Genomic DNA, 18,659 nt, shown 5'->3' with positions numbered 1-18,659 from the left:
TTTGCCTTTTGTTGATATAAGTCTTGAACCCCAATGGGTGTGTTTCGCATTGAAGTCTCCACCAACAAGAAAGTTATGCCCAAGAAGATTTAATAGATCTGTATAGTCATCTTCTGTCGGGGAGCGCCTTGGTGGGCAGTATATAGCTGCTATCTTAAACTCTTTCTTTTTCATACCAATACTAATAGTTGTTACTTGCATATTCTCATTAGTAAGCTTGGTTTCTTCATAATGTTTTAAGCTTTCTTTTATAAGAATCGCCGATCCACCTCTTGCCTTGTCAGCTGGATGTGGAGCGTGGTAACATGAATAGTTTTCTATTACATTATCTAGACTTTGCCCATTGGAGAAGTGAGTTTCGGACACCAGGCAAATATCTATATGTTCTAGATCTAAAAAGATTTTTAATTCGGATAAGTGTTGTAAAAGACCGTTTGCATTCCATGTAGCGATTTTAAGTGTTCTGTCCATCATTGTTTGTTAATAGCGACTTTTTCGCTTAACTGTTTGATATTCAAATCCTGTTTATCAATTCTTTGAAGAATGAGGTGTAGCATTTCTTTTATGGAAGTCTCTTCATTCTTCCGCACATTTTTTAGAATCTGAGAATAGGCTTTATTTTCATCGCTTTTACTTTGAACAGCTTTTTTAGGCGGTTCATTCTTAGTATTGTTTTCAGCAGTTAAAACGGTATTTACTGTGTTTCTGGTTTTGTCTCTAGCAGATGTATTTTTGCTTCTGAACTCTTGGAATTTTTTGGCAACTGGGCAGCCTCTATAGCTCGCCGGGTGATTACCCTGGCAGTTCACACATTTTGCTTTCTGATCTTTGCTCATCGGACAATTTTTAGTTGCATGTTTTCCTTCGCACTTTACACAAGCAAACTCGCGGTTGCAGTATTTTTGGGTATGACCAAAAGCTTGGCAACGTTTGCACTGCGGAACAACTTTAGATTTTCGGAGTGGTTCAATTTTAACAGCTATGCCCAAGATTGATCTTACTTTATAAATCTCCTCGACACTTTGTTTACTATCAAAAGTTAGCATGAATAAAGGTAGTAACCTCTTACTTGTCGTCGATTCTCCAGAGGAGTTTTTTATTGTCTCATTCTTAAATAGATTGACTGCATCTAGGGCTTGGAAGCCTTTTTGTACAAGATCTTCCACTACTTCCTCGGGAGAGCACGAGGAATGAAGACCTCTGGCTATTACTTTTATTGGCCTTGTAGCTTTGTTCTCGTATGAGTGCCATTGAATTTTGTGTTTGCTCAGTTCTTCAGTGACAGATCTATACTCATCGGCTTCTTCGACTATGACTTTCCAGTTGTCTTTGTTGTACGATGTGTATTTGCAAGCTTTTTTAGTACATTTTTCTATTATTTTCTTGAGATCTCCAAAAATTGGAAATCCTGAGATCATAATTGGTGGTGGTGTAATTTTTTTGCTGCCTTTAGCGTGAGATTTTGATTTAGCATCAGCTACTGCATTATTCACTTTTTTAGTTTCTGTAATCAACTCTTTATTATTTACAGCTTCAGAGCTTTTCTGATTTCTTAAACAAATCTCGGGACTACCTGTTGCTTTACGTTTCTTTGTGATACGCTTATTTTTCTTTTTCTCAGTTTCGAACAAGAGTTCTTCTTCATCAGTTTGATATTCAGGTTCCATATATCTTGGACTTAACTGAAGCGTGGACTCTGCATCTTTCTTGCTAAGCAAAGAAACTTTCTCTTCGAGTTTTTTCACTTGTAGCTGAAGACTTTGGACTAGAACTTCAAGTTGTTGTCTTGCCGCTATTTCAATTTGCCATTCATCAAAGTAGTTTTTTGATTGGTCTTTCTCTTTTTCTTCGATGGAACTCTGTTGATCTGTGATGTCGATCTCTTCATTGATCTTGGTTCCTTTTTCGCTGATGTTTTTAACATCTGTAGTATTGTTTGAGGTTGTCGATGATGTAACCCCTGAAGTTAATTTATTTGGGGGAGTTCTTTGCATCTTTGAACTCCGTCTCTCAATATTTATAAGCAATAATTGGTCCTCCCCAGAATCCATAGGACCGACCTCGTAAGAGGGTGGATTTACCAGTTTCACTGGAGTGCCACCTGGGGTACTTAATCTAGTCGTTTTGTTCATTGCCATAATTTTTTTTAACTTAGTATTCGTACTATAAATAGTTCAGTTACTTCTATCCATAGTTTATATTCAGCCGCCCCACAGGGTACAGACGCTGACCAGTGTGCCGCACAATATGTGTCAGACGCTCTTGGATTTAATTGTGAGCTGGTGCATTCAGAGCGATATTTCTGTTCTTTTGCTCCTAGTTCCTGAAAAGATAACTCAGGTGACTCAGCTCGTGGATCGAATGGATCCAACGCTCGTCGTTAGTTGGATATCCAGCGGGCACCGCGAGGAGGTGACGATGCGATTTTGCCACGCCAAGCTTACACATGATATACATTTTATTTACATAGTGCTGTATAAAAAAATGGATTTAAAGGTGATGGAAGTTAGAGTTTTTCGCTTTAAAAAAAAATTATTGTTTTCAATAAATTATTTTTATACTTTTTATGGAACGCAAAGACTTAAATACAAATTTATTTTTTAATTTTGATTTCAATGTTTCAGGTATCAATAAAAATTTTTGAAGGTTTTGTATCTAATGTATTTCACTTTTTTTTCCTGATTAGTTTTTATATATCCTTGACATTTGAGCTGATTTGAGTCTCAATTTTATACATTAAAAACTGATTCATGAAGAATTATTTTCGTCCTTGAACTAGTCTCTATCCGAAAGTGCACCTAATTAGTTTATATATCCTGTACCTTTTGTCATCTCATTTCAAACCAATTCTAATAAAGTCCTTTAAATTAACGTCAAATATTCATCAAATCGAAATGGCAACATTTGCTGCTAATTTAAATCCCTGCAATGGGACTTCCTAATCCAATTGACTGATTTCGCCACATTTGCGTCACTGCCTCAAATCCCTGTATAGCTTCTGTTTCTGTATCTGTTTTTATTTTTTTTTTTTATTTCATCCTTGTATCAAATTATGTACCACAAATTGTTAATTGATGGATGATGTGATGACTGGAATAAAATATGCGTATACCCTGTAGTGGTTGACAGCTATCTGACTGTTGGAGCTGGGTTATTATTCGGTTATGGTTTGGTTGGTTGGTTAATATAGTGTCCTTGCATCATCCAATCTGTGTGTTTGTGTGTATATTTAATATGTTCACAATGTTAAACGCAAAATTAAATAATGGCGAACCAACTAATTATGGGGATTTCTTTTGCTGATGTTCTGAAACTTTTTTTTTTTTAATAAGAAAATTCCTAGCCAATTTGGGATCGACGCAACCAACCATGTCAGGTTTTTCTTTTTTTTTTTTAATAATATCCTGACTGCATTTATACAACATAGTGCAATGGCATGTTCCAAAAAAAAATAAAAATAAAAAACAGAAAAGAAAAGAAAAGAACATGCTGAGAAGGATGACGACAAAAAAATTAGTCCAGCACATAATTAACACTGCAGCAAAAGCTCCAGCTTCTTCTGATGTTGCACAATATTATTATACTATACCACTTTTTTTTCTCTGGGAAACACTGGAATTCTACCATCGTCGGTCGTCCGTCCGATTACTCTTTTTTTTCTCTTTTTTTCCCGTCCACATGCAGAGTATATCCTTTTGGTTCTATGCATACACTTCAAAGGATATCCCTTGTACCATTATGTTCCTGCTTCCTCTTTATAATTTTTTTTTTTTTTTTGTTCATTATTTAGGTGGTCTTTTGTATAATAATTAATAAGATACTTTAACTTGCATCAGTTCTTTTATGATGTTGAATAGTAGGAGAGAATAGTGGTGGTGGTTGGTGGATGTCGGTATGGGGGCATTGTGCGGATAGCTGCACCTGAGCTGCAGAATTAAAATACAATAAAGAATTTATGTTTTCAGTTGTTTTTTTTTTTTTTTTCTTAGTGCAGGTATGTTTGTGTGTGTTTAAGTTTTTTGTGTTCTTCTGCACGAAAGGATCTTAGACGATGACCTAAATTTTTGCCTTTTTTTAAATTAAAATATTTGTGGAAGAATCCTTAACACAAAAAGAAAAAATAAAAGTCGGGTATATTTTATGGGAGCTCGTTAATCCAAGGTGATAAATTTATTTAAGTTCAACGAGCTTAAAAGTCTAGCATACAAAACGTATTCTTTAAGAACTTTAAAAAATTGACTAGAAAAACCCTGATGAACAAATTTTCTACTACTTTCCTTTAATGAAAACATCCTTCCCTTAATGTCGCTTACTTTGCACAATCATCTTATTACATTTAAAGCCTTCGTTAGCATTTAAGACTGACAATATCTTGTTCGAACGATTAAGCAATGATTTCAAAAAGTTGAAGAAAAAAAAAAAAAACAAAGTCTAATCGTGTAAAATGTCTGATTAAAACCAATCCATCACATACGATAACAAAGAAAAGGAAAAAAAAAATACTGAAAAAAGGGAGGCAAAGTAAATTACCCTTTCCAGCTTGTAAATTATTTGAGAAGGGAAAAAAATTCTTTTTAAATTTTTCCCTTAAGTGGCGCATTTTGAACAAATTTAATCTTCTTTTATCTTTGAATCTGCACTTAAGTTTAACACTCTGTGCCATAAGATTGAGGGTCACAATTTTTAAGGTCTATGAGAATTAGGTTTTTTGGTGTTAATTTAATTGAAGTGGAGTGATGCTGATAAAATGGTTTTATTAATGTATTTATGCCTAATGTTAACACAATTTTGATATTGTTTTGATTTTTTAGTAATAATGAAAAGAAAAAGACCTACATAACAACCTTTTGGGACTCCAAATAGTTATGAAACTTACTGATTTCGAAGTAGGAATTTATAAATTTCGAGACTACAGTTCTAGAGAAGCCAGTTATAAAGTCTCTAACACGTGAAATTTCTTAAAATGCATTGATTAGTTTATTTTAGTTTACTTTACTTAACTATATTTACTCTACTTTATTTTATATTATTTTAACTTGTTTTTAATTTTATTTTATTTTATTTTTTTTTTTATTTTATTTTCTTTTCATTTTTATTTAACTTTACTTTATTTTAATTTATTTTATTTTATTTTTTTTTATTTTATTTTTATTTTTATTTTACTTTATTTTTATTTAATTTAATTTTATTTTCATTTTTATTTTACTTTTTTTTATTTTATTTTCATTTTTATCTTTTTTTATTTTATTTTATTTTATTTTATTTTATTTTATTTTAATTTATTTTATTTTATTTTATTTTATTTTATTTTATTTTATTTTATTCTGTTTTATTTTATTTTATTTTATTTTATTTTATTTTATTTTATTTTATTTTATTTTATTTTATTTTATTTTATTTTATTTTATTTTATTTTATTTTATTTTATTTTATTTTATTTTATTTTATTTTATTTTATTTTATTTTATTTTATTTTATTTTATTTTATTTTATTTTATTTTATTTTATTTTATTGTATTTTATTTTATTTTCTGAGGCCGATTTTGTTAAAAAATATTTATCCAATCAATTGATGTGGAGTGTATTTCTATCTGCACTCATGAGACACAAGCAAAGGCAACATAATTGCAAGTTGTTTGTCGCCAAAAGAATGAAGCAAAAAAAAAAAATAAAAGTGAAGCGATAATTCAAGGATTAATAGCAAGGTGTCTTGAGATATTCTTATCCTCTTAATTTTAATTTTTTTTTTCTTATTTGTGTTCTGCATTGGTGTCTCTTTTAATAGCATATCGCATTAAGCTTTCCGATAAAATAACAAAAAAAGTTGAAAGAAAAAAAAATCTTCAAGGAAGCGGAAGAAATTAAAACCACAAAAACAGAAGACGAAGAAAAACGAAGACGACGACAACAACGATGTGAATGTGGATGGTGAAAATTCCTCAGCGAGTAATTTTCGTGAGATTTTTCCAAGTTCAAGATGAAACTAACACAAAACATTCCTATCTTTTCTTGCGTGTACCTTAAACTCGAAGATGTACAATGTACATACTCTCAAGGACAAAATTCTCTAGACTCGATTTTTATTTTCTTTAAAATGTATAGGTACGTTCCTAGATCGTACTTTAGAGATAGGTATGCATGTGTTGTTTTCGTTTTTTTTTTTTTTTTAGTTTTTTGTTGCAAAATGTTCACAGTTTATTGTCTGTGTTTGAGTTGCATTAAAAAAAAAAACTAAAAGAAAAAGAAAAAATAAAACTAGAGTAATTATCTTCGATTCGAGCACCTGAAAGACTTTTTAATTGGATTTTTCTCAACCAAGTTGTCACATCATTCTATCGCCTTCCTCTGATGTCGTTTTCTCTCTATGTATTGTATGTATATCTCAGATTGTACCTCTAGAAGTTGTTATGAAGGTTTGAGAGGTTTTAATGTCATCCCAACATTGAAACAAAAAAATTACAAAAAAAATTAAAAAAGATTTAAAAAAGAAAAAGAAAATTATTGGAAAATATACTCTTCTCTCGACGAACAAGAATTTAATGGATCTTCCTGAGACGAGATTTATATTGTATCTCAAATTGAAAATTGAGAAAATTGACAGAAACACAAAATTAAAAATACGATAAAAAAATAAAAAAAAAACTAAACATCAACACCACTAACGAGGTAAAACAAAAAATGATAAAATTGATAGATTAAAATGAAAAAAAGTACATATTTTTCGACAAATTGATAAAAATGAGTTCGTTTCAGTCAGTAATAGTTGCTTTTTTAACGATGACATGTTATTAAAAAAATAGTTTTTCAACTTCTTTTATCCTGCCCCTGCGTTCTGGCATTTTTAACGATTTTTTAAGATACAGTTAATACGTTTAACTACTATCTCTGCCTATTAACTGACTTTTCACGGATGTGACAAATGATTGAATGTACTGAGCAAATAAAATCGAATATTATTTTTTCACCATTTTTTTTTTAATCTCTGTATTTGGTCTCGAAATTGGTTTATTTTCGGTTCAGTCAATTGCAAATTAAAGTAGGGAAAAAAATATTCACTGCAAAAATTTATATATTTTTTTAATATTTTGTCTTTTCTTTTATACAGTTCTCGTTTTTCGGTACAAAATCATATCGATTTTTAAAAATTGTGCTATCAAAACGTGTTTTATAGTAATCACTTCTAATTTTTTTTTTTGAAAAGGCGATCTTTTAAGAGTTTTGACATCGATGTTAACATATTTTTGAGAACTCGATTAATATAATACTGCACTTAAATACTGTATATGAATAAAATAATATATCTAATTCGTTTCGCAGGACGCAGGAAAATCTAGTCCAGGTAAAATAGGCATTTAAAAAGCAAATTTTTACCCTCAGGAAAAGTGTCAAAAAGTTTGCTTTTGGGATAAGAACGAAAGGTTAAAAAAAAAGTATATTAAAAAAATTGGGTAGAAGGGTGTTTTTTCGCGGAAAGGAGGGAGGAGGTGAAGGTAAAAAATATAGCGAAAATGATTTTTTGAGGTATTTTTTGATGCTGAATCTAATGACAAATAAAAATAAAGCCAATTTGATTGCTCTAAGAAAAGTTATTGCCGATTAAAAACAATAATGACTTAACAGGTAAAAATATAACCGAAACCTACATTTATGTGAAAACATGATACACTGATGAAATTCAGAATGTTTTAGATGAGTTCATAAAAATAGATTTGGTGAAACGGTGTTTTTTTGGGGGGTTGAGCTGTGTGTGAGAAAGGAATCATAACAGCTGACATAAATTTTGTCAATTTATTAAACTTGGTGAAAAAGTTTCATTTGTTATAAGAACTTAGAATCTTTAGAGTCTACAAAATTATCTTGTTTTTTTTTTTAAGAAATGATGAAATTCGGAAAAAGTAAAATTAATAAAAATAGAAAGCACGAATATAACCAGTCTATAGAAATATTTTATGGTGAAAGGGTGTTGTTTTTTGGGGAAATAAGTCAAATCCGCGATAAGTCCGATAAAACCAATGCAGTTTTATAAAAAAAATACCCTTACGATATGTATTGAAAATGTTATCTTTGCATGGAGATTACGAATAAAATGAGTCTATAATTTTTTTTCACGTAAAAGGGTGTTTTTTTGTTAGGTGTAGAGAAAAGGTGGGTTTATTAAAAAAACTATGTAATAGTAGTGGTAGCCTATTAAAATTCAGGAATTATGTTACTTTTGAGATTGGAAACAAGAATCTAAAATGGCTATGCGAACATCATTGGTAAAAGGGTGTTTTTTTTAATAAAAACAAAATTGATGGGTCACCCTATATTTTCTACCATTTTTCAAAAAGAAAAATTGATATGCCATTCAACATAAATAATTTATAGACACATAAAAACAAAGTTTCAAAAAATTTCATGGCCCGTTTTCAAAAAATTGTATATAAAAAAAAATTTGTTCTTTTTAATATGTATACATATTCAAAAAATGTGTTTTTCGTTAAATCTTTTTATAAAAAAAAATTGATAAAAAATCTGCTTAATCTCTTACGAACAAGTCAGAAATGAAGAGAATGGTTCTATGACAGGCACCGTTATTTTGTTCCTTAATATAGGTTTAATTTCAATTTCGCCTCTGGAGAGTCTTCTTAAACTCAAAACTACCAAATTTGGCTTCAAAAGTTAAGGCCGTAGTTCAAGATTGATACAGATTGACAGGCAGACAAAATTGCAAGACCCACTTTTTTGCTATCTCTATCATTGTAATGTGGTGCCTCATTGTTTGAGTGCGATTTATTTTACATATCCTTATTTTGTCCTGTATTCGAGACTGTTTTATTGAAATTTCTGTAACGGAGAAACTACTACATTACATGTTGAATTTTAATAAGAGAATCCTATTAATGTTTTTGTCAAGTAATTTTAAGCAAATGATCAAATTCTTCGTAAAACTAAAAATATATCTTTTAGAATTTTAATTTAAAAAAAAAAAATTTGTATCATGTGCAAAAAATACGCCCCTAGAGTTAAAATATCTCTCATTAAAGTTTTTTCTATGATAAAAAAAAAATAGATTTGTTAAAAACTACAACAAGAAAACTAATTTTGTTTGCTTCATTGCATTAAAATCTCTCAAATCAATATATCCTTTATCCTACTTCTTCAACGTCAACATACCCACCCTTTACTCATTCGGATTCAAATATTTAATTATTGCTTTTACACAAACATTGACATTTAATTTGATATGAAAATCCCTAAATGGCGCCCAACCATCAGGTGTCAAATAAATCAAATAAAACAAAATTAAAAAAAAAAATAAAAGTGCTCTTCAACCTTAAAAAAACAAAAAATCAAAAAACTAAATTAATTTCAATAACAACAAAAAATGTCTGTATAAAAGTTTATCCCCTTTTCAAAATTGAAAAAAAAAAATCAAAAAAAACAAAAAACTCACAAACAACTTATCATGGACATCTGGCACCACTTCCGGCAAACACCTTCCGTTTTATGCTGCAACCCAAAGGACCCTTCTTTTTAAATGAAATAAATGAAAAACGAAAAAAATAAAAAAAACCAAAAAAACTTTTGAATAAACCAGAAACTTATTTATTTAAAATTTTATATTTCACTTTAAGCAATCATCATTCAAAATCTCTTTTTTTTTCTACCCCTCCCCACCATTTTCCCCCTCTTTCAAAGATTTCCCTTGATTTTCATCATCTCCCCTGCGAACAATAAAAGTTAAATACTCCTTCCTGGCAAAAAGAAAAACTTCCTTTTTCTGTTGGGATGGAAAAAAGGAATAAGAAAATGTAAGGTATTCTCGTCTAAGAGCCAACTTTTCTAAGTTCAAAAGATGTCGTAGAGTTGTTTTTTGGATTTAGAAAATGTGAAGTGATTTTCCCTTCTTTCCATTTCCACCTATTTTTCCTACCTACACCTACTTTCTTCTATTCGCCTTTCTTCTTCTACTTCTTCTGTGAGCGCCACAAGTTCGCGGTTATTCAACCCAAATTTTATTTTGATTATACTCGCATTTGTTGCGCAATTTCAAATCAGCAAAACTTCTTCTATAACCATACCATCACAATCATCATCATCATCTTCTTCATCCCTTGCTGCTGTGTGGAATGTCCTTTGCTCTAAACAAAAACCTTAAGAAGGTCATTAAACGCTGCTCATAATGTTCAGCCAGCAACTAGGACTTAAAGCCCCTGAAAGTTTTCCCCAAAAAATGAAGAAATTCTTATTCACCTCTCTGATTCCTTCGACATGCGGGAGATTTAGCTTGGGATTGGTCCTTGGCATGGGGCAGGGCAGGGCAAAGCATCCTTTAGAAATTCAAATAATTAAAATTGATTGGCTTAACGATGATATAATCATGTCTTTTTGGTGAAAAGTCATCAGGGTAGAATATAAGGCGGATGTTCCGCCATTATTTCTACCCCCAGCCCCATTCCCTTTCTCCATCTTCGTTATTCACTTTATAAACCGACAAGACGATAAACCTGTTAAGTTGGCTTTTGGTGGTAAGCCCTTTTTGAAATACAAGCAATATGGGGCGAGATGCTAACATTTCCGCTCTTGCACATAGATAGAAATAGTACCCTTATACCGCCGCGTTTAGGCTATTAAAAAGATTACAAATGAAGCGCACCTTATGTTTTCTATCTTCTTTCTTGCGTTGCTGTATCTTTTTTTTTCAGGCAAATGGTTTTAGATCTTTTTATTTATTATTAATTTTCCAAAAAAAAAAAAAAAAAAATAAATAAGTTGGTAATCCTTATGTCTTTGTTTTTTTTTTTTTGGAATGAAATGCGTTTTATGTCTTCTATATCTCGGCTGGATCAAGAGTGAGAGGAGGGGGTTGGAAATTTAATGTTAAACCAGGGAGCTACAAACTTAATATATTGTTTTAATTTTTCTTTTTTTTCTGCAGATTTCTTTCTTTTTTTTTTCAATTTTGTTGTGTTTTTTTTCGGAAATACGGTTTTTTTTCTAACTCATTCTTGCTCTTTCTTTCATTCGGTCTATCTCTCTTTGAAAATATCCTCCTTGGGAATGTAATTAAGATTTTCATTTTGTGTATTCACTCCCAAATGTACATATATATTTTCGTATAAGTAGAAGACCAAAAAACAACAATACAAAAAAAAAAAAAACGAAACAAAAAAGATTTATAAAGGTTGTGAGAGGTAATTTCGACAAAAATAAAAAAAAAAGAAACAAAAAAAAAAATAAACCCAAAATGAGGTCCTGACTCCTTTTGAGAATGGCACTTTGCTGAAGTTCTTGAAGATATCACCATCTGGTGTTTGGTAGTTAAGTTTCTCAATATATCTTCTTTCTATGTTTGTTCAATGTTTTTTTTTTCTTTTCTTTCTTCTTTTTAAAAAGAAACAAGGATGTTTTTGTGCTTTGTTTCATCGTCTTTTATATTTTATACTCTTACACACATATCTACATTATATTGAAGTTTTTTGGTATTGCCAAAGACAAGACAGATGAGACATTTTAACCAACACATGAAATTGAAATAATGTTTTGTTTTAATTTTCACAAGGATATTATACAAAAGTGTGTGGTTTGAGGCGCTGCTGATATGTCGCCTTGTTTGTCTAAGTTGTCATTCATTTTTGTATGTGTGACCAAGTTTATAAAGATTCAATTTTAAAGAAGCTTCATTTTAGAGTCTTGAATGGTTTTTTTTTTGTCATTGGAAAACAAACTTCAAAAATCATTCCCAGGATCGAGGTTTTACTGTGACCATTCGAAGTTTTCTAAAGAAAGTATACACCAAAAATGAATGAATGAATGAATGAATGAATGAATGAATGAATGAATGAATGAATGAATGAATGAATGAATGAATGAATGAATGAATGAATGAATGAATGAATGAATGAATGAATGAATGAATGAATGAATGAATGAATGAATGAATGAATGAATGAATGAATGAATGAATGAATGAATGAATGAATGAATGAATGAATGAATGAATGAATGAATGAATGAATGAATGAATGAATCAATCAATCAATAATTGAATGAATGAAAGCATGAATAAATTAATTTATGGATAAACAACTGAACCTTGAAGGAATTAATGATCAAATGAATTGTGAATTATTGAATTTTGGGAGCTTAAAACCAGTTTTTCGGGAATATAGAGCTTTAGCCAAAGTCGCCATCTTGGATTTTAGGAAAAACGAGTTTTAATAAATTACTCTGCAATTTTCGATTTTTGACGAAAATGATTTAGGCAAGACTTATAGAAAATTATATTTTCTACAACTTTTGTCTTAATAAATATTAGTTGGGTAAGAAACTTTTTTTGGACTCTTGGCCGGACACCTATACAAAAAAGTTTCGAATGGTGATGACTAAAAATGGTTTTTAAAGAATAATCAAAATCATTTAATATCTTCTGCCTCCAGTTTGACCTTGAAAATTGAAAAAAAAATGTTAAAATTGTATTTTTAGAAAAAAAATTTGACCACCCTAACGCCTTGTTTTTTTAATATATATGTAATAGCTTTAGACATCTCTTTTATGAGCAAAATATTAAGTAGAAAACAAAAATTGTTCAATTTGGATAAGCACTTCCCGACTTTCCCGACTTTGAAATTTGTCGAAATAATGCAAAATTCCTATTTTTACGATATTTTTTCATTTTTATTGATCATTATTTGGTAAATTGTTATTTTTACCAAATAAAAAGTAAAAATGAAGTTGACACAATCAGTGATAGTCATGAACGCGCTGAAGATTTAAAAATCTGTCGGTCAAGCTGGCCTTGACTATTTATCATTGTCCTCGCCACACAGTGGTGCATTTGGTGTTTTATGGTGTCAAAAATCTTGATGAAAAGTCATGAAATTTAGGACACTGAAGCATATTAGTATGAAAAATACGAAAAATCTTCAAATTTTTATTTTTTCGAAATGGTGATTCCAAAATGGCGGACAGAATAAGCGTTAGTAGAATTTTCTTTTTCAAAACTATAAATAAGCTAGAAATTTAAATAAATGAATATCAATTAATATTGCTTTTGGAGTTATGTAGAAATGTTCATACTCAATGCAAAAAAAAAAAAATTGATTAAAACAAAGACCAAGAAGTACCAAAGTCGTAAAACACAATTTAGACCTTTTTTATGCTATTTCTTGGACTTTTTGTTTAGGTAAGTTTGCACTTTTTTTATTTTCATAAAAACATATGGCAATAATACAACTCCAATAAAATGAACTTATATAGAGAAGAAGTAAAAAAAAACTGCAAACTTAAACAAAAAATCTAAGAAATAGCAACCAACCTTGGCTTGAGGACTGTCCTGTCGTTTTTGAAAAAAAAATAGTAATCAAAAGTCCCACGAGTAGGTCGGAAAGGAAAGATCGGCTCCGACAGAACCGATTGCCGAGGTAAAGCAAGAATACAACGGACGTGCCATGGCATCCAAAAGAGCTCGTCCGCAACTGGTTGTATTTGAGTTCTTGGGCTCGGTAATTTTAAAAGTACCTACCTTGAATTCTATGAAAAGGGCTTTAACCTTGTTAACTTTTATAATTTGACAAAAAAAAATCCTCTTATTTATTACCTACTTTTTCTTCAAATTTCTTTTTTAGCAAGCAACCCAGATCCTCAAATCTGTCCATTAGAAGGATTATATCATTTGCGTGGAGCTATTGGACCGCCATACATCTCGTCCAGGCACAAGCGTAACCATAACAACAATAAAGGACACACCCAGCATGGACATCATCATCATGATGTCGTACATAAGAGGTACTTAATTTCATACCAGCTGGTGCTTTCTATCTCTCAACAAAAATGATACTAAAAAAAAAATTGTTTCTCTTTTTTTGTTTGTTTCTTTTCTATGCAACAAAAAAATCTCTTTGATACAAACCCTCATATCCAGGCACACTACATTAAGCCTTCACAATACCCAGGAACTGGGACACACCTCATGGCATTCAAATACACGAACAGGACTTCCAATTAGAAACCGACGTGACGCAAATTTACCAGCACTACCATCAGCAGCAGTTGCTGAAGTATCGGCTGAAGCGCCACCACTATCAGCAGCAGCAGCAGCAAAATCAGCACCATTGGCTTTGGCAATCCCAACAACATCATCATCATCATCATCATCATCGGCATCGTCGTCGTTATTGTTAAAATCAGGATCACCATTGTCAGTGGGTGATGCAATCGAAACGAATGATTTGAATCAGAATCAGAAAACTCACGATGATGATGACGATGTTGATGATGATACCACCAGTAGTTTATTGTTGAAATTACCTCCGAGACAATTAAACCACGACAATGTTCAATCGAGAAGAATTACAATTGCAACTGATGGCGGCAGCAGCAGCAGCAGGACCAACGAATTGGAGGAGCAACCCCACCGGCAGCAAAAGCTGAAACAGTCGCAACAGCAGCAACACCAACGCCACCAGGATCCAATTGTAAAAGGCATTATTAGCAGCAATAGTAGCAGCAGTAGTAACAGCGGAAATACGAGTAGGGAAAGTTTTATGCAAAGGAATACAACAACGACCAGCAGCAAATTGTTGGCGCAACGTAGCAGGCGGGATGCACCCGGATGCATTGTCAATTACAAAGCCCAACGACAATTGTGGATCGGATGTACGGGGCCGAATTTAATCGATGTCCGGCCGCAATGTAACGAAGATGGAGACGAGGGTAAGTCTCAAATATGTAGTAAAAGTTGAAAGTATAGAATCTATGTCCTTTTTGTTTGACGACGATTCCTGTAATGGCCAGGTATAGATTTTTCGCCTTTATTGCCAAAATTTATCCATCAGTTGTGGTCCTATTTGATGGGGCACCTCGATTTTCGTTTGCTTTTACTTCGATCGTATATAGGGTAATTCTCTAAACTTTGATTTTAAGTCGATAAATTGGCTTGGATTTGGATTTTAGGAATGAAAATCTCAGTTAATGTAAGGGTTAGCATTTCGTTTGGGTTTTTCTGGGAATTTGTATCGAAGAGAGACACACACAAATTGATATAGCTTTCCCGTTTTTGATTTCGACAAATGGAAGCAGAATTTCGTACTAGATGCTATATCAAAGACAGGTACCTATGTATTGAATGGTGGTGGATATATTGGATCTTGAGGTCTTGAAGTGGACGGATGCAATTTGTTGCCATTAAATAGGACAAAGGATTTCTGATTTACTGAAAACATTGGTAAAATACCAAAATTAAAATTTATTTTCTTTATATTTCTGACTGAAAACTCGTTTCATCATTCAAGTGGCTTTTTTAAGGATCAATCCTAGTGCCAGTTTAAGTTGATCATTCGCCAAAATTCAATACAACAAAATTACCATAAAGTATAATTATGTTTTACTCAAATACATTTTCACGGCTGATTCACTTTGGGGAATGTCACTATGCCTTCAAGAGCCCAGGTCAAGGACTTTAGTAAAAAGCAGAGTCTTCCCTAGTGTAAATCTACTGTGGTTTCCCATTCCCATAATTTTTCACAGTCCAATGTTCAATACGCTATCTCCAACAGTTTTCCTTTTTAAAAAAAGTACATGTGAACTGTATAAACAAAAAGTAAAATCATATAGGTACATTTTAACATTTTGAATTCACATACGATGATGGGCACTTTAAATCCCATCTTCTTAAAAAATAAGATTTCTTCTTAAAATAAAAACAATCCGCTTAAATCTGAAGTGAACTTCAATTCATTTTGAGTGAATTTTTATTCTAAAAAAAAAACTGACTAAAAATGAACAGATTCCATTCTAAACTGAGGGAAAAAACGCAACGTTGAAAAAACTAACATGAAACATCTTTAAATTTTTAATTTTAAAACAACATAAGAAATTTTTTTATTTTTGTCGGACCTTAGCTTTTGTTGCATTTTATCATCCTTATTTCCAACAGTGAGATAACACGTTGGAAATGCATTCGCCTAGTGACCCAAGAGTTGTAGGTTTGATGCCCAGTGACTGTCAATTTTTTCTTTTTTGTTTTTATAAATTGATGCTTTTCTTCAAAGTTGAAACAACTTTGATTTAAATATGTTTTATAACGGCAAACAACTTTAAACTAACGATGTCCTACTTTGATTTTAAAAATTTTGTCTTCAACGCACAATCATTCCGAAAATATTGTTGAATCAACGTGGTTTTCGTTGTATCGTTTTGTGTATGTGCACTGCATACGTCTAAATATTCTTTTGGCATTTGATAAAAAAAATTAAACAAATTTTTAAATTTGTATCATAATAATTTTCAACAGTGAGATAACCTGATCACCGATATTTGTAGGATCGATCTCCACTGGCTGCCAGTTGAAGAAATTATGAAAATATATCCGCTTAATTTAAGTATTCTTGGCAAAAAAAAATAAGCAGAAATCCGCTTGTTTTTAGGTGTTTTTTTTTCTCCATGTGCGGGGATATACTATAATTCTAATTCATATGATAGTGGTATTGGCCTCTTTCTCACACGTAACAGCTGAGTAGGAAGTCCTTCTGACCTATGTGGTAAAAAAAAAGTTTTTGTGAAATTCGATTGTTAGGTGTTTCATAGTCTTTGCGGATAGTTTTGTTAAAAAAAAGTAATTGATCTTTGATTTATTTGTTTGAAAAGGCACCTAGGCCTAGAAATAGAATTTCTAAATTTGAAATTGGCTAGAGCTTGAGTACAGCCTACAGCGGGGCAAGTGAACCAGTCTCTTTTTTCTGTAAAAATCAGTAGCCGCGATAGTAGACATTTTGTAGAACCGAGATCCGCTACAGGATTTGGATAAGACTTTAGCAGATATGTTGTTGTCGTCGTTGTCGGGAAATCACTATAGTCGGGTACCCTTTTTAAGATGATATCAACGTTATCGTAGATCCCTTACAATCTACATCTTTTCTATATTCATGAACTATATCGTCGGTGAAACCAGAAAAGTGTGTAACTCCAAATTTTCTGAAAATTAGGTTTGAATGCCATCTGTTAGACATACCTAATATCTACCGTTCCTTAAACTCAGAATCCCCTTAATGTTCATAGTTTTTATTTTATTAGCAAATTAGAAAATGAAAACTCATACAAATGCTTTCAAAACGATTTTGTTTTTTTGCTCTCCTATAAAATTTGCTAAAATGGAGTTACACACTTTTCTGGTTTCACCGACGATATGTATTTTTGAATTAATTGAACATCCCTCTAACACTATGATAGCTTACTGTTGAAAAAGGCTTCATTTAGAATATTTTATTTGAGCAAATACTTCAGCCTGAAAATACATTACTTTGTTGTTCAATTAAAGATAAACGATAAATGGCTAAATGAGCGTTTTAGCGCTGCAAAAAATAAAACATTGTAAGCCCGTTCTGAATACCTAAAATTAAATGTATATCTATTTTCATGTTGCTATGCTTGAATTTGTATGTTCAGTCGCCAAGTGATTGCCTTATATCAACAATTTCTTTCGAAACAATTAACATTATTAAAAGAAAAAAAAAAAAAAAACTGAGAGATTTGACAACTTGAGCTATTAAAGATGTCAGCGAATATTCAAACATTTACATATGTATGTACCTAAGCAAACGCTTTGTTTCCTATTAAATCACGAAAAACGAATAAAAATCTAGAGTGGAAACAACCACTCAAATAAGGGCTGCATTTGTTATTTATAGATTTTATAACTCAAGAAAGAACTTGATTTCACATTCGTTAGTGACTACTTCGCCTTCACTACAAATAGAAACTTTGCTTGAGCAAATGCTCAATTTTATATTGTTTACCCTAAGTCCAAAGATTCGGGCTTAATCAATGGTTAATACTATAATTCTTGAGAGTTGCGACGACAGAAAAAACATCCCAATATTTGTACGTCTCTTGAGAGAAAAGTGTAAAAATCAGTTAGACAAAAATATGGCTCTCACGACTCAATTTAAAAATCAATTTATTCTAAAAACATATTTTGCTACTATCAATCATTCATTTTGAAAGTGAAACCTTTAAAGTTAAGTTAATAGCAATCTTCACACTCATTTTCTATGAATATTTTATTTCCACTCAAACTCGAAGAAAAAATACCAAATTTTATTGATTATAAATATTAAAAGTTGACTTTCTTTCCACATCCATCAGTCTTAATAAATGACCCAAAAAAAGGAAAACAACAACAAAAGTAAAAGAGCAAAATATTTACCTTCTCCAATTAAATTCCATAATTATTTCACACTATTTTTTTTTTTTTTTTTTTTTTGAGAAAATATATTCCCAGACATTTTTTAAATAAAAAGCCAACACAGTGCAGTGACTCAAAATCATCATCATCGTTGTCGTTCTTCATTTTATTTAATTTTCTTCTTTTTTTCTGTGTGTTTGTGTCTTTGTGTCTGTGTGACGGGAGCATACACAATCCCTTCAGTCCAATTAATGCAAACTCACAATAATGCCAGTCGCAGTTTCCATCCAGCCAGCCAGAGAAAAGCACCAGAGAATGGTGTTCCTTCGTGTCAACAAGAAACGAATTACCAAACAAGCTTGAAGCTTGCCTTTAGTTGGGTTTGGTTTGGTTCGTTGGCAAAATGGTTGGGTTTTTTTTTTTTGGGGAAAAGAGAGAAGAGGCACAATAACGAAACGCAACAAGGACTAGGTACACGAAAATTACGTGAATA

The 18,659-nt window shown here is 31.4% G+C and overlaps 1 protein-coding gene across 3 annotated transcripts in view; it reads left to right on the top strand.

The window, feature by feature from the left end:
* LOC129913071 (uncharacterized) overlaps window positions 1–18,659 on the top strand; it is a 407,284-nt gene that overhangs the window by 371,221 nt on the left and 17,404 nt on the right. For all 3 annotated transcript variants that reach the window (XM_055991492.1, XM_055991491.1, XM_055991493.1), the window contains exons 12-13: window positions 13,611–13,770; window positions 13,907–14,697. In XM_055991492.1, coding sequence (XP_055847467.1) covers window positions 13,611–13,770; window positions 13,907–14,697 — 951 coding nt within the window. The remainder of the gene's footprint in view (window positions 1–13,610; window positions 13,771–13,906; window positions 14,698–18,659) is intronic.

Source organism: Episyrphus balteatus, chromosome 3 (genome assembly GCF_945859705.1).
Source record: "Episyrphus balteatus chromosome 3, idEpiBalt1.1, whole genome shotgun sequence".
Classification (NCBI taxonomy): Eukaryota; Metazoa; Arthropoda; class Insecta; order Diptera; family Syrphidae; genus Episyrphus; species Episyrphus balteatus.
This window is presented reverse-complemented; position numbering and strand designations above follow the sequence as displayed.